General features: G+C 54.4%; 1 protein-coding gene across 7 annotated transcripts; it reads right to left on the reverse strand.

Annotated features, from left to right (window-relative positions):
- Positions 1-2,852: 2,852 nt before the first annotated feature.
- Positions 2,853-20,851, reverse strand: RNASEH1 (ribonuclease H1). Of its 7 annotated transcripts, XR_014315786.1 has the most exons (12): positions 20,544-20,851; positions 19,693-19,808; positions 16,270-16,428; positions 15,688-15,787; positions 14,441-14,495; positions 13,808-13,892; positions 13,110-13,234; positions 10,360-10,474; positions 6,248-6,447; positions 5,413-5,578; positions 4,763-5,257; positions 2,853-4,529 (listed from the first exon to the last, which is right to left on the reverse strand). XR_014315786.1 is itself a non-coding variant. In XM_082746340.1 (9 exons), the coding sequence occupies exons 1-8, from the start codon at positions 20,672-20,674 to the stop codon at positions 10,388-10,390; spliced, it is 858 nt and encodes a 285-aa protein (XP_082602466.1). In that variant the 5' UTR covers positions 20,675-20,851; the 3' UTR covers positions 6,014-6,447; positions 10,360-10,387. The 7 variants fall into 7 exon arrangements, 1 of the variants encoding a protein (XP_082602466.1); XR_014315785.1 differs by lacking the exon at positions 4,763-5,257; XR_014315787.1 differs by having other exon boundaries at positions 2,853-4,526; positions 4,763-5,578.
- Positions 20,852-22,859: the final 2,008 nt, after the last annotated feature.

Below are 22,859 nucleotides of genomic sequence, written 5' to 3' on the forward strand. Positions count from 1 at the left end.
GAGACTATCTTCACCCCATTATAATGCCTTTGCTCTTTCGTCAAGGATCAGGTGACCATACTTCTACTTTTGGCTAATTGATGATTTGTGTATACATTGTTAAAATGATTATTGTGATTGAGTTAATTAACACAGCCACAGTCTCACAGGAAACGTTTTATTTGTATGTGCATATGATGCTTAAGATTTACTCTTAGCAAGCTTCCAGGATACAATCCAGTATTACCAACTATAGTCACCATACTGTACACCTGTTTCCTTCCCTGGAGTACTTTTAAAAAGGCTTAAAGAAATTCATGGGAAGCCAAATACACAAGTGACCAACAGATTTATAAAAAGACGATGCCCAACCTCTCCAGAAATCTCAAATGTAACTCAGAGCAAGGAGTCTGGTAAAGGCCTTGGCAAAGAGAAAAAAGGAGTATTTCAAAAGAAGGTTTGGGGAGACTTAATACTAGCAAGGGTACATCCTTACAGATATTCTTTTGGAAAAATGCATACTTGTGTCAAGTTTTCTGAAAGAAACTTGGGATGGACACACACACACCGTACATTTAACCTGGAGTTGCCTCTCTCTCTCTGGGGATCGCAGAACAAAGGAAGAAGCCTTCCCCTACAGTAGATGACAGGACAACTGGTCCTCCCATGACGTCTTTCTAGACAAACTGTTCTCCTGCCCTCACTGCAGAGCATAAGGAGACCCTCATCTCCAGGTCTCAGTGTGCACTTAAGGGACAAGTACCAAGGGGGTTAGTAGGGAGGGAGACATCACGTCCCCCAACCACAAGCTCCTCCATGATGTCGCTTACGGAGAGGTCCTAGGTGAAGCCTAAGCAAATTCACTATGACCAGTAGTGACAGACAGACAGACGCCCTCCTGAGGGAGGGTCAGCCACACAGCCCAGGGCAAGACAAGGGTTATGCGGAATCACGACACTGTGGTGGCCAAGGAGCCACAACAGAATGATTCAAGAATCTTTCTCAGAGCCCTTTTAAAGAAAACCGTAAAGGGGGTACCTGGGTGGCTCAGTGTTAAGCATCTGCCTTTGGCTTAGGCCGTGATCTCAGGGTCCCATATCAGGACCTCTGCTTGGTGGGGAGTCTGCTTCTCCTTCTCCTCCCACTCATGCTCTCTCTATCTCTGTCTCTCTCTCAAATAAATAAAATCTTTAAAAAGAAAAAAAAAAGTAAAACCATAAAGGATGTGCTTCTTTGGGTATTATGGGCAGAGGAGCCACATAATCTTAAATCCTTTAATTCCAATTTCTCCTTTTACATTTCATTCTCTTGCCACCCAATAATCACCAAGGAGTTCCCCACCACATTTTAACAAACACCCAAAAACGAAGCCACGGGACCTCTCCTGCTGCGGGAAGTAACAAGGGCCGGCAGCGGGAGGCCCTGGAGGAAGCCTGCGGCTCTGGCTCCCACGGGACGGCAGGCTTGCTCGGCTTGGGAGCGAGGTTTCTGAGTAAGAAACCCATTTCCGGACCAGCTGAAACTCCTGCAGTCTTCTGCCTCCCCAAGTTCCGCCATCCCCCAGACGAGTCTTCAGATCTGGTGAACTTCCTCCACAAAGAACCACCATGCCGTGAATAACGAGGTGGTGATTAGAGAGGAGATTTTTAGCCTGTGTAAACATTTAAGAAAGCCCCTGAGAATTTTCTTTTCTTTTCTTTTTTTTTTTTTTGAGCGAGCGAGTGAGCGCACATGCATGCCAGCCAGGGGAAGGGGTAGAGGAGAGAGAGAGAGAAAATCTTAAGCAGGCTCCGTGCCCAGGACAGAGACTGACATGGGGCTCGATCTCACAACCCTGAAATTATGACTTGGGCTGAAATCAAGAGTTGCACACTTCACCAACTGAGCCACCCAGGCGCCCTGAGAATTCTAAGAATTGAATAAGATTACTTACAGTTGTAGAACACACCAGAGCCAAGAAAGGTCACCAGACCCTTTGTCAAAAGTGCAGCCACTCAGGGCCTGGCCCGCAGAGCCTTCCCCTGCACTAGGGTGCTAGATCCTGCCTGACAGGGAGGTGCCACAGCCCCTTAAGGGTGTGTCTTAAGAGATGGACCCTTGGGCCCTCCGCATGGCTGGGCAGGGACCCTGAACCCCAGTGGCTCTGTGCAGAGATTGGGGGAGGGATCGGGCAGACCTGCACACAGGGCCCGTCCCAGACGGCGTCCCAAGGGCACAGGCGGCCTCTCAGCAGCTGGCCCAGCACACACGGTGCCCTCAGGATCCGTCCCTGAGCTGCTGGTCACAAGGGGACTGGGTGGGCCTGGGCAGCCCTGGGAGTGATATCGTCTGAGGTTCCGGCGGCTGCACTGTGGGTGGGAGACGGCAGACCCGCCAGGAGCTCCTGCTTGCAGGAGATGGTGTGCCCACAGCAGGGCTCGGACGTGAGAATGAGGTGCTCAAACTGTCCTGAAAGCCTCTGACAACAGAATGAAGACGGCATGGGACTGTCACTGCTGTCACTGCTCACAGCAGACGGGTCCCCAGGTCTGGTCCTCCCAGCCTGACCACAGTCACCTTGGTCAGCCTCAAGACAGGGGTTTCGTGGGCTGGTCAGGTATTTAAAGCGAAAAGTGGGGCCACCAGCAGAGGCCCAGACACCAGAAAGGCTGTAGCTGCTCCTCAGTCCCCATCTTTGAAAACCGAAAACAAGGACTTGCTGGAGGGAACTCACTTCACTGCTCTCTGCCTCTTCGTTCTCTGACTGTCGGAATAACTTTAAGAAGATCCGCCAACGAACCAGGGCTGGTCACACAGAAGGAAGTCAGGATTCCTAACTCTAAATAGACCTTTTTCTGGTTTGAAAAGAAAATCACGACCAAATATGGGAGTAATAATTTCATTTCTCTATCATTCTGCATCTTTATTTTCATTTTTGTTCTTCTGCGCTTCAGCAAAACAATGGGGATGCCATGCACTCAATTCCATTCAGGAAAACCTGTCACCTAACAAAGCAAAGTTGTCTCACTGACACAGTCACAGAGCGGAGTCTCGGAAGAATCACACACACACGGCCTCCGTGGCGGGGTCGTGCTGCCCGCGTGGCGAGCGGCGAGGACAGCCAGCACCCAAGGGGCAGAGGACCAGACCCCAACTTCATTTCCTCCCCCAAAACGAGGAGACTGGGCTGCACCAGGCATCCTTCACTGGGGCCCCAGCTCGGAGCCATTCACAGCGCCACCCATGCGGGGGGCGGGGGCTCCCGTATTTCTCTCAATCCAGAGGCCAGAAGACCAAGATGGAGGTGTCGGCTGACTGGGCTTCTGGCTTCACTCTGTCCTCACGTGGCCTCTCCTGTTGTCGGCGGCAAGAGCAGGGAGGGAGGGAGCTCATTTGACTTAATCACTTCCTAGAGGCCCCATCTCCACACACAGCCGCGCCGTGGGTAGGGCGTCAACACGGGAACTCGGGGCCACAGTCATTCAGCCCGTCACAGCTCGGACTCAGGTGCTGGCCTCTGGGTCTTCAAGTGTGACGTCCAAGCACGTTGTGTGCCCACAAGAGGCACTGTGCCTGTTCCGGGTCCCCCAGTACCCAGGACGCGGGGGCCTGAGGAGCCCGCGGGACCCGAGGATGCGGATGTGAAGGCCGAGGCCGGATGTCCAAACCACAGCGAGCCCTGCCGCCCTGCTGCAGGCTTTCGGCCCGCGGCGGTCCTGCAGGTGGGCCCGCCGTCCCCGACGTCTTCCAGGAAAACACAGCTCTAAAATCGCTCCTGTATTGGGGCATTTATTCCGACATGACTCAAAATCAAGAGGACAGGCAGGGGCTCCCACGCGGAGAGGCCTCCTCCCTGCACCTGCTCCCGCCCACCCTGGCCCCCGCAGGGTGCCCTCTGGCTCTGGCACCGATGCACCGAAGGCGCCAAGCCCTCTGCGCACCGCCCGAGGCCACGGCGGCGGCCCCCGCACGCCTTCCTGCTCGGGGACTGCGAATCCCGTCTCCGCCTGGACGCCGCAGGCGGACCTGCGCGCCAAGTTCCGAACAGCAGCGAAGGCTGGGTCACGGCTACCCGCGCTCCTCTGAGCAGGCAGCGAACTTCATTCTGTGCTGCCCTCGCCGGCGCGGAAGTGCGTGGTTTCCAGCAGCCTCCGGACGGCTGGTTTTGCGAATCAATCCTGTATTACAAGGTACCGATAGGCTACAGGGAGGTCTCGGCGCAGGGTCAGTCTGCAGTCTTTCCTTGCTCGAGGGTGCGAGTGCTTTATGACCGGCCATTCTATTATTAGGCATTTTCTCACTTTCTACTTTAGGTATCAGAGAAATGAGCCTCCTGTCACAGCAGTTCCAATTTTTTTTTCAGAATTTGTCCATGCTTAGGTCTTTTTAAAGCTTTTTTAGTTCAAGGGGTGCCTGCGGCTCGGTCGGGAAAGCATCCAACTCTTGACTTTGGCTCAGGTCGTGACCCCCGGGTCGGGAGACTGAGCTCCCCGTTGGGCTCTGCGTTCAGTGTGGGGCCGGCTTAAGATTCTCCCTCCTCCACCTCCGCCCCCTCCTCCTGTGCATACCTACTAATAAAATAAAAAATAAATAATAATAAAGCCGTTCATAACTTTGATTTTTATGTAGTCCTTAATTTTCTTTTATGGTTAATGGATTTTGAGTCCTGGGTAAAAAGGCTGTTTACACCACTGGTGATACGGCCCTTTATACTACATTCTTGGGTACCCTTGGGATTAAGAGCTAGAGCTCTAGGAAACGCGGCCGGAGCCGGCACCTGCCAGTCCTCTCCCACTTTACTGACCCTGTTAGTATTCGTCCAAGATCCTTCCTTCCACTGTGGCTCTCAGGAAGCACCAGGGAGGAACCCTAATTTCGAGGCCTATTTTGATGAAAGCTGAAGATCCCGCCATGTTCAGACGAGCGGTCCTGTGCCTCTCACTCGGCCTCCATCCCCTTGGCACACAAACCGCAGCTGTCCTCACAAACTGGCGCAGGTTCTCCGAAGTGTCTGAAGGCCTTCCAGGCACTGGGGACACAACCCGGACAGGAGCCCCTGCCCGCCTGCTCCCCTGCTGGAGGGGGTGTCTGGGCGCCGGAGCCGCGGCCGGCTGGAGAGCCAGATGCTCGCACCAGTTTCTGCAAGTCCCATCAGCACAGGACACGACGCGGGGCGTTATGGAGCAGCCTCGCCTCCTTGTTCCAGAACTGCCGGAACAGGAGCATGAGGGAGACATGTAGCACGGAGGCCGAGGTCTTCCTCTGTAGGCCCCGGTTTGCCTGGCCCGGGACGCCATCGCTGCAAACGAGAGGAGCCTGTTTACGACCCCGCAAGCTGCCCAACCGCCAGCACTGGGGTTTTGGTTTGGTTCTACTTAGCTCAGCGGTCACGTGCCCGTCCCGAGGGACAGCACAGACCCTCTGGATTTTCTCAAAGCCCAGCAGTGGAGTCACCTCATCGCGCTGGCGCAGAGGCTACAAATAACATGCGAACAGCCTCCCTCTGGCAAGCGTCAAGCTCCCACTCTGAGAGCGGAGCGGCCCAGAAGCTTCTGCATTCCACGACGGAGGACTTCGTCGTACACTGCGGTCACTCAGCCCCCTCCAGCTGCCGACAAAGCTGACAGAAGACACATTTCTAAAGCTGTTATGCAGCTACTTTTTATTTATTTATTCTTTGGTGTGGCGGGGGGAGGATCTCAAGCGGGCTCCACGCTCAGTGCAGAGCCCAACGTGGGACGCAATTTCACAACCCTGAGGTCATGACCTGAGCCAAAGTCAAGAGCTGGCCGCTTAACCAACTGTAAGAGCACTTTTGGATCTTCCCAAATCTTCACCTGAAACAGAAGCACAGTCGTCTGGAACAAAGCTAGGGAACCAGCAGCACGGGACAGGGATGGGGGCTCACTGGAACCCTCCTGTCCTGCTGAGCGGGCAGTAAAACGGTAGACGATGTCGGCTGGCGTTTCTTAAAATTGAATCCACGCCTGCCACGTGACCCCGCCCATCCCCCTTGAGAGAAGTAAAAGCACATGTTCGGGAAAAGACGAGTACATACATGATCACAGCAGCTTTATTTACAAGAGCTGCACCCGGAGGCCAAGCAAACGCCCGTGAACAGGAGAGGGCCCACAGCCATGGTGCGCCCGAGCCGCAGATGCTCCGCAGTGACAGAAAGGAGTGAGCTGCGGACAGACGCAGCTGTGCCAATGCCAGAATGAGGACACGACGGAAAGAAGCTCCGGACACGAAAGGAGTTTATGTTGTAGGACTCCGTTTATATAAATACCTTAGAAAATACAAATTATCTACAGAGACTGGAGGCAGACTGGTGGTCGCCCGAGGATGGGGTCCAGGACAGAAGGATTTCAAGGCGGTGTGAGAGAACCTGGGAGGGGACAGGCAGCTCCTGCGGGGGCTTCACCGCGGAATCCCAGGTCCGCTTTACACACGTGCCATCTGCTGTCCGTCGAGCGCACCTCCATAAAGCTGTTAGAAAGCAAAATGGTTTGGTGACTCCACAAAGCTGACACATGGAAATGAAGGACAGGGTCGGCCCACTGTAGCCTGCACACCTGTGGCACAGAGCACAGTGGGGCCACTGGGCCTCCACGGCACCGACAGGTGCTCACTGCAGTGTCCCAGGCCAGCTGGAGGCCAGCGGCTGGAGCGGGACAGCTGTCCCTACCCGGGTGGTGAGGAGCCACTGCAAGAAGGCCTGAGGGCCACAGCCATGGAGCCCAAGAGCCACTGCAGCTGACCCCACAGGGAGCCACAGTGAGGGGCCAGACAGGAAGGGACAGTGGACAGAGGAAAGAGAAGGACTCGGTGCAGGTGCGGCAGGGCAGGAGCGGGGAGAGCGCCGGAGGCCAGCCGCCATATTTTTAGCATGACTCCAAGTTCAACAGAAAAGAGAACTCTGTGAAGTGAGAGAAGCTATCTGAACTAAATGTTCAGGAAAATGCACGATGGGAAAATACCAATCCCGCACAGAGCGAGTCTAAGAAAAACGAAAAGGAGGAGCACAAACACCGCTACAGAGAGTGAGGGCACCCAGCAACCAGCCCAAAGTGAGCTGCTTCAACACCCGAGGAAAGCAGCCGCGAGACGGGAGGACGACACGCCGGCAGGAGCAAACGTCAGAAATAGGGCAGAGAATTCACGGAAACTAGACGGGCAAGAAAATGAATTTCAGAAATGAGGATCAGAGCAAACAAACACAACAAATAATGGCTTTAGAAGCAGGACTCAACTGGAGAGCAAATTTTAGGAAACAAAAGAAACTTAAAAAGAGATGAAGGAGATTCAAGAAGAAGCAGACACAGAGGACGGACAAATCTGACTTCAACACAGAGAAACTGAGGTTCCCCAAAAGAAGGCCAAAACACGGAAACCTGAACACTGAGCCGCAGTTCCAGGAAACCCTGAAACGGCGGATTGAACGCGCAGAGACGAAGAGCCCGCGCGCCCCCGCGAGCGCCGACCCCGCGCGAGCACCACAGGACACCGTGTAACACAACCGTGGAAAACAGACCTCGGAACACTGAAGCCAAAAGGAGACATGACTTGCAAGGAAGACTCACTGGGCTTTTCACGCTGGGAAAAAAATCAAAATAAAGATTCCAGATACTCAAGGGAGGAAAACGTGAGCCGAGGATTTCACACCCTACAAAACGGATTTCAAACAAAGCAAACAAATTAAGGTAATTAAGGTCAACGTGGGGAGGTCTGGGAGCACGGCTCCGAGAGGACACTGACCAAAGGCTGGCTGTGTAACCACGGACTACACACAGTGAGACGAGATGGGGCGGGGCGGGGGGAGATTTCACTGCAACGACTGACCATGTGCATGCAGTGCTGTACCATCAGAGCCATCAGAGTGGGACACGAACATGAGTGTCCCCGCACCGCTTGTTACAGCGCAGTGAAGCAAGTGTGCAATTAAGGAACTTCTGTCCCAGGATTCTCAGTGGCAGGAAGCACAGACGCAACACGGAAGAGCTGACTACTCTGAAATCCCGAGTTCCCATTGGAAACATCCATAGGAGCTCAAGGGCTTTATCTTTAAATGTGTGTACACGTGTAGGTTTTCTAACGCTGTGCACTGAAAAGCCCCAGAGGCAACGACCAACCCTACAGCGACAAGCACCGAGCATCTGAAATACCATTTCTGCCATTAAAAGAAATGGGGATTCTAGGGAGTCTGGGTGACTCAGTCAGAATAGCAGGCAACTCCTGATTTTGGAGTCGTGATTTCAAGCCCCACACTGGGTACAGAGATTACTTACAAAACAAAACAAAAAGAAAGAAAGAAGCTAGAGTTAGAGAAAGAGGCAATCCCAGATCTGGAGCCGGAGAAGTACCAGATGGGTCTGGAGCACCTTCACACGGGACTGCAGTGGGGCTGAGGGCACACGCATGTAGGGTCTGCACATGCATGCAGGTGTGCACGCACGGACTGCGAGTGAGCCTACTGTGTACACCTGTGCGGTCAGTGCACGTGTGTGCGCACATGAACATCAAAACAAATAAAGAGGGGCACCTGGGTGGCTCAGTGGGTTAAGCCGCTGCCTTGGGCTCAGGTCATGATCTCAGGGTCCTGGGATCGAACCCCGCATCGGGCTCTCTGCTCAGCAGGGAGCCTGCTTCCTCCTCCTTCCTCTCTCTCTGACCACCTCTCTGCCTACTTGTGATCTCTGTCCGTCAAAAGAATAAATAAAATCTTAAAAAAAAAAGTATGAATAAAAAACCTTAAGTGGCCACCTTCACTTATCCTGCTTTTCCTAAACGAGCACCACTGGGTAACCAAATAGCAGATGAGAGGCCGCATCTTCTAAAACCAACCCAGCCAATAAATGTCAGCAAAATCACAGCGTATCACCATTTTAGAGGCTCTGAACCATGAACAGACCGACGCACTGGGCACCAGGAAAATGCGAAGAGCCTGTACCTGCAGATGAAAACACGCGGCTGTTTACCACTCGCTGGAGGTGTAGAGCCTGATTCTCGTCAAGCCTCTGGGTCCAGCTCCCAATTTACGGGAAGTACAGAGGCCAGAAAAATGCTGGACCGTGCCAGGACAACGTATGTGGCAAAACCTAGACCGTGGGAATCAACAGGACCAATGGCCCAGGTTCCTCCACAGGTAACCCTCACAAGGAGACCAATATATGCAATAAAGAGACTTCAGAAATACGGAGTCTAAAAAAAGTAGACAAGGTTCAGTTACCACGAAGAAACACAAAGAAGTCATTTCTATACCAGTCAGGATTCGCTTCGGAGGGGAGGGGCTGGGGTTGGAGAAGTTTTAGTGTCTGGCCAAGTTTTAGTTCTTGGCCTGAGGGGAGGTCATCAGGGTGTTCACCTTATACAAACGACAACTTGAGGCGCTAAACACTTGTGTCATTTTCTGTGCCTTTTTATGATAAAGTAGTAAGAAAAAAAATGAGGTGCCTGCGTGGCTCTGTCGATTGTCTGCCTCTGGCTCGGGTCATGATCCCAGGGCACGGGGCTTGAGCCCCAGGTCAGGCTCCCTGCTCAGCAGGGAGTCTGCTTCTCCCCAAGCCTCCCCACACCCACCTTGTGCTCTCACTCTCTCTCAAATAAAAATAAAGTCTTAAAAAATAATGAATTTAATAAATTTAAATTTTTTTTTAAATGATCAGACCAAACTTTAACTCACATTGTGCTTTTTTTTTTTTAAGTAGGTGCCACATCCCGTGTGGAGCCCAATGTGGGGCTTGAACTCACGACCCTGCAATCAGGACCTAAGCTGGGATCCAGAGCCAGATGCTTAATTGCCTGAGCCACTGAGGGGCCCCTGCTTGCATAGTGCTTGTAACAAAAACAGGCCAAGAAATTTTAGAAGATTTACTCCTGCATCTTGCTCTGTAAGACGCACCCAGATGGCAGTCAGGCTGCCGGGGTCGCATGCAGGCTTGCCTTGTACCAGACCCAGCCCGCACTCGCTTGGCCGAGGCCTGGGCCCAGGCATGGGCTGCAGCCACCAAGGAGCACTGCCTTGCTCTAATCCACAGGTACGTGCGAGTCCACCGGCACACTCTGAGCCTCAGTCCTGCCAACGAGAAGGTTAATGAACACTTTCAGAACACTCCCAGACCTTGTCTGTGTCTTCAAATCACTGATTACATCAAAGTCCTAAAATTTCTGTCCAGATGGCAATGAAACTGTGAATGGCATCAAATCCAGTAAAGCATAATGCTGAAATTTCAAGTCGTGCTCAAATCCTGAAGGATGTCAATTTGTTAGAATTTAACCACCTTTTATCATAGGGTATCCCGGAATGACGGATTTATTACCTTTTTGCGGGTTGTATCTGCCCATCTAGTGCAAGTTTTATTTTTCACACCAGTAAGGAAAGACAAGCAAAGAGCTACTCACTCAAGTTGTCCAAGAATGACGACCTTGCTCAGTCCTCAGATCGCTTTGCTCCTTCTCGTGCTAATCTGTCCGCCTCTTCATTGCCTACAAATCCCGAATGACCAGGAACATGCATCTGTGAAATAAATTTTATTTTTCCTTTTACCTTTACTGGTTGTTTTTACACAAGCAACACACAAGTACATCCTGACTCTTCCCAGTGGGGGCAGGGGGAGGACGCTCCTCCCCCAAGGCCCCCCCTCCACGGTTCTGCACGGCAACCTGTATGCCCTACACACAGACACAGTGCAGGCACTTACAAAAATCCCATTTTGATTCTGACAAATTGGATCGTACTGTTTTTACTAATTTTTATAACCTGAATGATGGAACTTGGAAAGCTTTCCAAGTAAAACGTATGTATGTATAGACCAGGACAGGTATATATCTAAAACACATACTTCACTTTCTTCACATGCTGTCAGAAAGACAAGATCCAATTATGTGATTTTTTTTTTTTTTTCTAAGTAGGCTCTACAACCAACGTGAGGCCAACGTGGGACTTGATCCCACGACGGTGAGATCCAGACCTGAGCGGAGATCGAGTCAGACCCTTAACCCACTGAGCCACCCAGTGGCTCAGTACTTCTGTGCTTTAACCACTGTTTCCATTACACTGGGGAAGGGCAGATTTAAACCTTACGTCACCAAGCTGTTCTCAGTGGTCCTGGAGTCAAAGAGCAACACAGAGTTAAGACAATGGTTGCAGTTTAACTTGCTCTGTATTGTTGGAAACAAGTTTGGTTGTTTGTTTTTTTTTAAGATTTTATTTATTTGACAGAGACAGAGCAATAGAGCATGAGCAGTGGGGAGGGCCAGAGGGAAAGGGAGAAGCCAACTTCCCACTCGGCAGGGAGCACAACACAGGGCTTGATCCCAGAACCCGGAGATCATGACCGGAGTAGAAACCAAGAGACACTCAACTGACTGAGACACCCAGGCTCCCCTGATACCTTGTGCTTTTATATAGGACAGATTCATACGGAGGATGTATGGGTAGAGAGTTTAACTGTAGATCTGCTGGAAATTATATTTCCTAAAAACAATTTTATTTTTTATAGTTTTTTTAAAAGATTTTATTTATTTATTTGAGAGAGTGGAGATAGGAAGAGAGAGCGTGAGCAGGGAGGAGAGGGAGAAGCAGGCTCCCCACTGAGCAAGCAGCCTGATGCAGGGCTTGAGCCCACTGGGATTATGACATGAGCCAAAGGCATTCACTTAATTGATGCAGCCACCCAGGTGCCCCCTGAAAAGGGAGTTTTTTCTTTTTTAATTTATTTGACAGAGAGAGATCACAAGTTGGCTGAGCAGCAGGCAGGGCAGGGGCGGGGGGTGGGTGGGAAGCAGGCTCCCTGATGAGCAGAGGGCCGATGTGGGGCTCAATCCCAGGGCCCTGAGATCATGACCCGAGCCAAAGGCAGAGGCTGAACCCACTGAGCCACCCAGGTGCCCCTGAAAAAACAGTCTTAATAAAAACTATCTATTGGGGAGCCTGGCTCAGTTAGTTCAGCCTCTGCCTTTGGCTCGGGTCATGATCCTGGGGTCCTGGGATTGAGCCCAGCATTGGGCTCCCTGCTTGGCGGGAAGCCTGCTTCTCCCTCTTCCACTCCCCCTGCTCATGTTCCCTCTCTCGCTGTCTCTCTGTCATATAAATAAAAAAAAAATCTTTAAAAAGAAATAAAAATAAAAATAAAAACTATCTATTAATAAGAAAAATATTTCCGTTTTGGAAAAAAAGTCATGTCCCTAAAGTCTTATCACACTTTATTTTGAACAAAATACCTTATAAATTAGTTTTATTTTGACATTATGGCTGATTCTAAAGAAACCAACAGGCTGACTCTCACCAAGCCACTTTAACAGTGATGACGTTCACGAAGGGTAGTGGGAAGAAAGGCAGGTAGGGCCAAGCGTCCTCCCGACCACCCAACCAAGAGGAAACAAGCGTGAAAAGGACTTTACACCGCTCTGGAAAGAGCCCTCCACCCTTTCCCGCGCTGATGACAAAAACTTGATTGGGCGACAGGCACAGGGAGGGTCAATCAGATTAAAACAGCCTCCCGACAAGCCCAGAAACCCCCTGGACTTAGAAACGCTGGTCCCCTCCCTCTTTGGGAGCGTCGTACTGTCCGTCACTCTGAACTTCGCTTGGCTGCCCAGCACTCTTCATCTGGTCTACGTCTTCATTCAAGCAGCATGACCACAACTGCAGGCACCGAAGGAAAAAAGTCCTGCAACACGACATGCGCCCAGACGAGGCCCTCCCAAGCACCGCCGAGACAACGAGAGGACACTGAACCCCCCTCAGTCACGCGGCCCGAGCGGTGTGTTCTACACACAATCACAGCAATAACAAGCAGCGTCACTTGCAGGATGATCAAGACTCAAATATGTTGCAATTTCTAACACACGCTATAGTATTAATGTTATGTAAACTTTAAGTCATTAAATCACCTACAGACAGTACTAGTCTCCCCAGTTAACTCCGAATATTTGGTCCTAGACACCTGGGTGGCTCAGTCAGTTAAATGTCCAACTCCTGATTTCGGCTCAGGTCATGATCTCAGGGCTGCGAGACCGAGCCCCCGTCGGGCTCCACGCGGAGCGTAGGGCCTGCTTAGGGTTCTCTCTCTGCTGCCACCCCCACCTTCTCTCACCCGAGCGTCTGGTCCTCACAGCCATGTAAGAGGACCGGTTCGGACAACACGCACCCACTGGATGTCCATGCCCTGGGCGAGCTGCTCCAGCACCACGAAGTCCTCCTTGTTGATCACCTCCTTCCCCGTGCTCGTCTTCCACCCGTTCTTCTTCCAGCCGTGAACCCAGTCAGTGATGCCTACAAGAAACGCACGCAGTCCGCTGAGCTCGCCTGTCCTGGTCTATTCCTCCCTACACTTCCCCCTTCCACCTGCTCTACTCGTCTCCGCAGGGGCATGGACCTGCCGCTGGCCCACACAGGCTGGACTCCGGGGGCACACGCCCAGCACACTCCTCTGCTTACCCCTCGGCCTGGACTGGTGCTGACCCACAGCTCCCAGCTTAAGAGGACACCGCTCTGCTTCTTCAACCCCCTCCCCGCGTCCTAAACATGATTATTTCTCAAAGGAGCCGTCAGCACGCCACCTTCACTTACTTACGCGTGTTTACACTCGAAGGACTACAAAAGCAGAGACACAGCTACCCGCTGCCCTATCCTAGGAGCCTGGCGAAGACATGTCTAATGTGGCAAACTCCAGAGCAGCAGATCTGGGCTCCAGAATCCCCGGTTTTCTCTTTATACCGGACAAACCAATGGTTGTCTTCATTCACCATTTGGGTCCTGCCCTGATACACGTCCCACAGGAGAAGGAAATACCTGTTTTCCTTCGTGTTTACCAGGAAACACTAGAAGTAAAATATAGAAGCTTACCATTTATAGTAAACATACTGTCCGTATACAGAACCAGCTTCTTGATGTTTTGAGCCTTTGCCTGCTCGATGGCTTTGCAGGCTGCCTTAAAGAAAGAGGTCAGTCATCATGCTACAGAAGTTGTCCAATTTTCAACATTACCGAAGTTCAAAATCACTTCGCTATTTAAACATTCCTTCTTTTTCTGTGCTAAGTGTAATGATTATGCGCTCTGCGTGAAATAATGCCACACATATGGTTCTGTTTGTGCATCTATGGGAAATAGCTTTTAAAATTTTTCTGGAGGGACGCCTGGGTGGCTCAGTTGGTTGGACGAATGCCTTCGGCTCAGGTCATGATCCCGGAGTCCCGGGATCGAGTCCCACATCAGGCTCCCAGCTCCATGGGGAGTCTGCTTCACTCTCTGACCTTCTCCTCGCTCATGCTCTCTCTCACTGTCTCTCTCTCAAGTAAATAAATAAAATCTTTAAAAAAAAAAAAAAAATTTTTTCTGGAAAATTCCCATCCATCAGAGTCACTAGTAACCCCAAACCAAGTTTATTCTGGACTTCGAGTATCCTGTGCGCACACACTGTACGCGGATCGCTGCTACGATGGTCTTACTCTCAGTGGGAAATGTGTCCGACAACTTACATGAATTTCTGCTCTTTGGTTGGTCTGCCGTCCAGGAAGCCTAATGCCTATGTTCCTGGTTGCAAAACAATACAAAGGAAAATGAAATCAATTAAAAACCTAATTCCCAAAGGGATTCCTTAAGCCTCTCAATGGAGGACAGGCTTGATACATTTGTTTGACATATGAAAGCATCATACAAATATACAGCCTTTAAAAACCAAACCAAGAGGGGCGCCTGGGTAGCTCAGTGGGTTAAGCCGCTGCCTTCGGCTCAGGTCATGATCTCAGGGTCCTGGGATCGAGTCCCGCATCGGGCTCTCTGCTCAGTGGGGAGCCTGCTTCCCTCTCTCTCTCTGTCTCTGCCTGCCTCTCCGTCTACTTGTGATTTGCCTCTGTCAAATAAATAAATAAAATCTTTAAAAGAAAAAAAAAAAACAAAAAAAAACACCAAACTACCAAGAGTACTAGCATTTTATGGAAAAGCACCAAGGTATGGTCTTGTGAAGAATACTGGGCCAGAAATCAGAAGCAAAGTTTTCTTTCTGGCCCTGTAATTCATTAGCGTGGGGTCCTGGGTGAGCACTAAGCCCACAGACACTCAGTGCCACACAAGCTGGTTGCTTCTTAGAGGGTTTGCAGCTAAAATGAGATCTCAAAGGGAAAGAACTCTATAGACCACAAGTCGAGAGAAATATAAAGTCTTACTTAACAGTTTATACTCCATTACGCCCAACACTGCTGTGGGCACTTGGAAATGCTGGAGACAAAGCTCAGAGCTGATGTGGCTACTTCACAGGCTCAAATTCGTCTTTTACACTGAATCTTAGGGCTGCCCAGGGTATCTGAATGATCATGCTTTGCATCCCCCTGAGCTTGTGCCTTGTGAAAAACTAGAGGGCACCTCTAAGCTCACACGTCCTCAGAAGAGTCTTGGGAACATGACAGGTTCCAAGACTGGCAACCTTGGACGTCCTTGCCAGAACCATCCCGCAGGAGGCATGTGACTCTCCTACGGGGCAGGGAAGTCATTTTGGTAGAAGATGTCATCAGCGAGACACAGAAACTCCCCTAGATTCAGGGTGAAGAAAGCCATGCTGAGGTAATTTACATTCTGAAGAACAAGCTATCAGTGTCGACATGAACCAAAGCTTGCTCCTTTGCAACCTCTGCCAAAGCTAGCCAAATAATCAGCAGATCTCGTGTCACTCCTTGCCAAGTTTTAGACTGTGATTCACTTAGACTTGAAGCCTTTTTTGTTTACTCACAAAGGATGGCCGGGCCCCCAGTAAACACCGATGCCTGCTCGTGCCCTCCTCCGCCCGTTACTGGAGCAGCAGCCATCAGTGTAGACGACAACAAATTCTCCTAAAAGAGGGAGTTTCATGAGTGGCACTGGAACCAAAGCACAAAAAACTGAGATTCATTTAACAAATTCACTAAGCTTGAATTCACATTTTAACTCAGAGTATGTACAATGTGATCTATATTCTCTATCTAGAAAAACAGGATCAGTCCCTTATAAAAGGGGCCCTCAACACCTTTTGATTAGCATGCCCTCCTATCTTGGATATGGCAATTTAAAGGTCAGAACAGTGTCACCATCCCTCTCCCCACACTCACTCCCCGGAGCCGTCTTTGCAAACAAGTAGAGTCTTCGCATGATAAGGACCTGTCCCCCAGAAGGTCTAGTCCTCTGACAAATGTTGGTCTGATTTTTTTTTTTCTCAGTATATTTGCCTCTAATAAACTACAGTCCCGTGTTTGCTTTGTTCCATCAAGACAGAGGCTCAGGGGCACCTTGGAGTCATGATTATTATATGGAAAACTCAAAAATCCAAGATAAATACCCATGTAAGAAAATGTGCTTTTGTCAACCAAAGGCACGGATCCCGTGGTCTGTCTTGCCTGCTTTGCACAGGGCTCTGCGTTTTCATCTCCATCCGAGGGCTCACGGAGTCGCTTGTTGGCTTTCACTTGTGATTCTTGTTCATGCTTATCTTCTGTCCCTGAAAGATCAAGTCTACTCAAAAAGCAGGAAAAAACGAACATAACACGAAATGCTTAACAATCCAGAAATTCAGTATGTGACTTAGTATCACTAAATCAGACTTAAGTATGCTCTGCGGCCCTACAAAGAGGAAATCGCTTAGGACAGTCCATACCGTGTCAGATTTTCAAGTCCTATGAGATTACTCTAAAGTTTCCCTAAGCTCGACAAGGCGATAGGAACACAGGAGCAACATCTCTGTTAACGCAGAAACCTGGTTTTGAGAGATAGTAGAGAGAGCAAAGGTTTGAATCCCACCGGGATGGTGGGCCGTTTGACTACCTGAGGGACTCTGTCCCCAGAAAGAAAACAAGGACTCGAATTTTGTAGATGGGCTTACTCTAGGTACGTCAACCCCATCAATGCCAAGTTGAGAACCTCCGGGAAAGCTGAGAGGGCATGGGTAACTGGACCTTAGGAGACAGTGGGCCACACTGACAACAGGAAGCAGAAGCCCAGCAGAAGGGATGGGCCCCTTCAGGGCGGCGGCTACAGAGCTTTCCTTCAGGAGCCCGGCCATGGGATGCAGGCTTAATCCCAGAGGCTTCTCACACTCTCCCTCAGGTTGTGTGGGAGCAGCTTTTCCTACATTCTCATTTTATGGAGTGGGAACAGAGGCACAGAAGCAGCAGCCAAGCTTATCTGCAAAACCACCACCAAGCCCCACACTACAGAATTCATTTTAAGCTCATCCCTAAAGCAGGGACGGAGAAACGGGGCTCCAGTGTTGACGGAACCCTTACCACGTGTCCGAGCCACAACGTCCTGCCTGCAGTAGCTTCTCCACCCACACCTGGCAGAAGACTGCTACAGGTTATCTAGGCAAAATCTGACCGGAGCCACTATGGAGGGCAACGTTTGGGTCTCCACTCTGCGGTATTTACCTTTAAAATATTCCTCTGGGGGGGCGCCTGAGTGGCTCAGTCGGCTCAGGTCACAGACCTGAGTGCAGGGACCTAGCCCGGCACCCGGCTCCCTGCTCAGTGGGGAGTCCGCGTCTCCCTCTCCCCGCAGCTCCCCCTGCTTTGCCCTTTCTCTCACTCTCGCTCTATCTCAAATAAATAAACTCTCGAAAGAAAAATATTCCTCTAGGGACTCTACGTAAGTAAACCCCAAAACACAAGTACAAATCAAAGGGTAATTTTGTAGAAGTTTAATGCCAATACAAATATTGATTTTATTTGTAATAACATAGAAAGTTAAATCGGAATCCAAGTTTTTAAAGGACAGACAAGACTTTGAAAGAAAAGGAGCCCATTTTGTCAGATAATTTTCCCTTCACAAAATTGGACTGAGTAAGTTAACCCCAAATCAATTTACAAAAATCATGGTAACCGCCAAATAGCTCAAGAATCCCAAAATAAAAATATACGTCACATTAAGAGAAAATCTGGGAAAGGGGCTACCACTTTTGCTTTGACCCAGTTGGGAAGGTGAAAGATGTCCAACCCCAATTCATCATATATGTAAGTCACTAACTTGGAGATCTCTGAGCTTTCAGAAAGATGATTCATAAAGAACTGAGAGCACCTGATAAACGGAAACACACTTCTGGTGCAAGATCCGAAGTATGAATAAAAGACTGATTGGTTAAGGCAAAAGAGCAGCGAGAAGGAAGCGTTAAGAACCCAGCTGAGACAAGAACCTTACTTGCACATCTGTTTTCTGTCCCAAACTGACCTCTCTCCCCACCGGGGCAGAAAATGGTAGCAGCCACAGCGCAACTTCCTTCGAAGCTGCTGGGCAGACAGAGGGTGAAGCAGATGCACAGCGAGTGAGGTTCCGCCCTGCTTCTGCCCCGCCGGGTCACGCAGGGTGGATTCCTAAACGCGACTCCTCTCTTTGACCACCACTGCGGCGGCCTCCCGAAGGAGCCGCTGCCCAGAGCCGGCGCATCTCAGTGGGGCTGTGGAGTGTCTGGCCGAAAAACACGGATTGAAACTCGTCTCTCTTCTCAATCCACGAGTAAAAAAATCTGTGAGTCAAGCTAATGAGACAATTTACCCCCGAACATGGGGGTCTGAAGGCCCGCCCAGTCGAAAATCGGTATGATCTGGGACTCCTCGAACACTTAGCGGCTACGGGTAGCCTACTGTCACCTGGCAGGACCCTGTGCACAGCTGACTCCCACGTGTCTCACATGCCGCCGTCTCACAACAAAGTACCAGAGAACAGGCAAGGTCAGTAAGGGGCGCCGGGGCGGCCGGTGGCCGAGGCGCCTGCCTGGAGTCCGATCCCGGGCGCTGGGCGTCTGCCTCTCCTCCTTCCGCTGCTCCTCCCCCTGCTCACGACTGTATTCGCGCTCTCAATGAATAAAATGCTTTAGAAAAGAAAATGTCAGGAAAACCCTGAGGAAGAACACGTGGGCGGCTCGGTGGGCGGGCGTCTGCTTCTGGCTCGGGTCGGATCCGGAGTCCTGGGGTCGGATCCCACACCAGAGTCCTTGCTCGGCAGGGAGCCTGCTTCTCCCCTGCCTGCCCCGTCCCCGCTTGGGCTCTTTCTCTCTCCGGGACAAACAAACAAAATCTTAAAAAAAAAAAAAGAACCCTAAGGAATTTATAATGAATGTGTATTTCATGACAAACGGACCCGATGAAGTCCACATACAAGCTTCCTCGCGCAGCTCACGCTCGCGGTGTTCAAAGCACAGTTCCGGTCTAAACTTGGGGGCTCCCCAGCGTCAGCCCTGGCTCCGCCCTCGCGGTGCTCTGCACGGACGCACTGTTCTGTGTGCAGCGCGCGCGGCGCGGGAGACCCGGCGGGAGAAGCCGGTCTCAGGAACCCCCGCCCCCCGCCGCGCGGGCCGGGACACCTACGCCCCCCGGGGCCCCGCGGCCCACTCGGTCGGCGACCGAACAAGTCCTTCCTGAAAGGCAGAAGTCGGGGCGCCCGGTGGCGGAGGGGTTGAGCAGCGGCCGCGGCTCGGGTCGCGAGGGATGGAGGCCCCGCTCGGCCGGCCCGCCGCTCCCCCGCCGCCCCCGCCTGCGCGCGCTCGGACAAACACGTGAACAAACTGTAAAAGACACACTTAAAGGTGAAGTGAAGGAAGCTCCGCGCGGAGCAGCCCCCGCCTCCCGGCCGTCCCCAGCGCCGCTCCCGCCGACGCCGCTAAGCCCCCGCGCTCTGCGGCCGCGCCGGGACGCGGTTCCCGCGGGCTGCGGAGACGACCGGCGCGCCGGGCCGCCTGGCTGCGCGAGGCCGCGGACACGAGCGCACACGCTACCTTCCGCGCCGCCCGGGCCGGCGGGCCGCCCGACGAAGGCCCAGGCCTCCTCCTCCGTGGCAAACTTCTTAAAGCGCGCGGCCGGGAAGCGGTCCACCTGCGCCCTGCACTCGCCCCTGCAACAGAGCGCCGCGTTACCGCCCGCCCCTCCCGGCCCCGCCCGCCCCTCCCGGGCCGCGGACCGCGCGACCCGCGCTGCGCTGCCGGCGCCGCGGGGCCTGCAGTCCGGTCCCGGCCCCGCCCGCGCCCTGGGCGCCCCGCGCCGGCCGACCGACGCCCGCGCGGCCGGGGCTCCGTCTCCAAACGCCCCAGAAGCGCTGCGCCGGGCCGGGTCTGAAGACGGGCCCCGTTAACCCTTTCCGTACGCCTCCGCCGCGCCTCCGCTCGTCCGCCCCAACGCAGGAGCGCGACCCCGGGCCCCTCCCCGAGCGCGGCGGCCCCGACACAGCGGCGGCCCCCGCACGGCGCCAACCCGGCTCCAAGGGCCGTGCCAGGGATCCGAGCTTGGCCCGGGAAAGGCGACCTTTCCAAGGACCCCGAGGGGCGGGCCAGGCGCGGCCGCAGGCGGACGACGTGCGGCCACCGGGGAACGTCCCCGGACGCACGCGGGCAGGGTCAGCGGGGCCGGGCGCGCGGGCTCCCGGTGGCCTTTCCCACGCAGCCCACAGCGAAACCGCGTCGGGGCCGGCGGCCGGGACCGGCGGGCCCACGTCCGCGGAGGCCGGCGGCGGCGGGGCTCCCGGGCGCTCCAGCCCAGGCCGCAGGCCGCAGCCCGGGGCCAGTCCCGGGGCCAGTCCCGAGAGCCGCCCGCGGCCGCCCCGGCTCGGCCTCGGAGAGCGCGGCCCACTCACCAGGTCTGGAAGACCCCGGCCTTGCGGCCCCTCCTCACGGCATAAAACATGCTGAGGCCGCTGCGGCCGCCGGGGCTGCCGCGCACCGCGGCCAAAGCAACGCCGCGCGCCACGCCCAGAAGCCGGGTCATGGCCCGCAGCCGGCCATCGCCCCGCCGCTTCGCTTCGCCGCTCGCGCCTCCACCACCAGACCCAACTTCCGGCGACGGCGCGGAGAGATGACGCGCGACCCCCCTGCGGGGCGGGGCGGGGCCGGGCCGGGGGGCGGAGAGACTAGGGCCGGGCGCGTTCTCGGCTCAGTTTCCCGGAAGTCAGGGAGAAAGCCGGGTCAGGGCGGTCCCGGAAGGGGTGGGATCTACAGGGGTGGGTGGGGACTAAGGTGGGGTGGGCGGGGCGGTGAGGGGCGTGGTCGGGGGGCCGCAGGAGGGGCGGGGTCTGGGCGGAGTGGGAGGGTGGGACGGCTGGAGGCTCCCGCGCCCGCCGCTCCGCGCCCCGCGGCGGTTTGCCGGCCCGTCCCGGTCCCTCCGCGCAGTCCGGGCTGTCCAGCTGAAGGAGCAGGTGGCTTTCCTCCTAACTGCCGTAGTGGCCGGAGGGCTGGCACCGGCGACCGAAGAGAGAGCCGCGGCCGGAGGGAAGGGGAGCGCCCACCCACGCGGGTGCGTGGCCGCGGCGACGTCCAGACCCAGTGCCCTGGGACCCAGCGGGACAATTCAGTGGCAAAAGCAACTTGTTAGCTTCTGCCTGTTTCTTGACTTTTCGCTCGGTGAGCAAAACCACTTCTCGGAGGAGCCCTGTCCGCGGACAAGCCTCGGTGTTCCAACGACCCTGCTTGCCTCCGGGCGCTCAGTCGGGCCAACCTCACCGGACACCGGACACCTGCCGGCCTCGGCCCAGGCCCGGGGACGCACGGCTGAGTGGGGCGGGCTGAGCGCGGGCGTCCGCACGGACGGGGACGCAGGGCGACGGGGACGCGCGGGGGACGGGGACGCGCTGGGGGCGGGGACGCGCGGGGGACGGGGACGCGCGGGGGGCGGGAACGCAGGGCGACGGGGACGCGCGGGGGACGGGGACGCGCCGGGGGCGGGGACGCGCGGGGGACGGGGACGCGCCGGGGGCGGGGACGCAGGGCGACGGGGACGCGCGGGGACGGGAACGCAGGGCGACGGGGACGCGCGGGGGACGGGGACGCGCCGGGGGCGGGGACGCGCGGGGGACGGGGACGCGCGGGGGACGGGAACGCAGGGCGGCGGGGACGCGCGGGGACGGGGACGCAGGGGGACGGGGACGCGCCGGGGGCGGGGACGCGCGGGGGACGGGGACGCGCGGGGGACGGGAACGCAGGGCGACGGGGACGCGCGGGGACGGGGACGCGCGGGGACGGGGACGCAGGGCGACGGGGACGCGCGGGCGAGGGAGCCGGCCGCGCAGGGCGGACTCGGACCGGGAGACTGCGGGCAGCGCGCGGGACACGGCCTTGAAGCGCGGAGAGTTCGCCCACGGGCGTCGGCGGAGCGCGGGAAGAAGGGGCAGCAAAGGGCAGACGCGTGTCTGTGAACTCGAAGCGCGGCCATTCAACAACTTCCGCTGTCCTCCTGGAGGTTAAGTGGGCTGCGGCCCCTTGCTCGTTTCTGTTTGTGCCGCACCTCTGCACAGCCTCGTAGGAAGCCGTCCCGCGGCCCCTGGCTGGCTCACTCGGAAGAGCGTGGGCTTCCGGGTCTCTGGGTTCTGAGTTCGAGCCCTGTGTTGGCTGTAGAGCTTACTAAAGAAATAAATAACCTTAAAGGATAATTTAAAAATTGTCCCTAAAAATCATTAATGGTTGATCATGATACATCTTCTCGTGTAGCGGTGAAGCCCGGAGATGGCCCTGCTCTCAGGGTCTCAGGGTGACAGCAGCCCCTCCTTTTACTGCAGTTCCTTCTGTCTTCACTCGAGGCCGTGGAGCACCGGTGGCCGCTGGGTCAGCTCAGGCTACACTTAGGACAGTTTATTTCTAGACTTGCTTTCCTCAGAGACATCACAAGCTCATCCTGTCTGGGTGGCAACAGGGTCGGTTAGGGACGCAGATGGCACTGGAAGACCTGGTTCCAGGTTCGGAGGCTGACGGGAAGAAGATCGGGGCAGTGGGAGGAAAGCAGAAGTCTTCACTTTAAAACTCTGAGCTGGCATAGCCAGTCTGCTCTGAACTGCTGACAGAAGTACCGGTCATCACACAGCTGTGCCCATCGTGTTGCCCTGGGGAAGAGGAGGCTGAACCCCTGTCAATGTGCTGCCCCTCCCGCTGGCTTGATCCTGGGGTCAGATGCACCTGGCACT

Source organism: Mustela nivalis, assembly GCF_964662115.1.
Source record: "Mustela nivalis genome assembly, chromosome: 8".
Lineage (NCBI taxonomy): Eukaryota > Metazoa > Chordata > Mammalia > Carnivora > Mustelidae > Mustela > Mustela nivalis.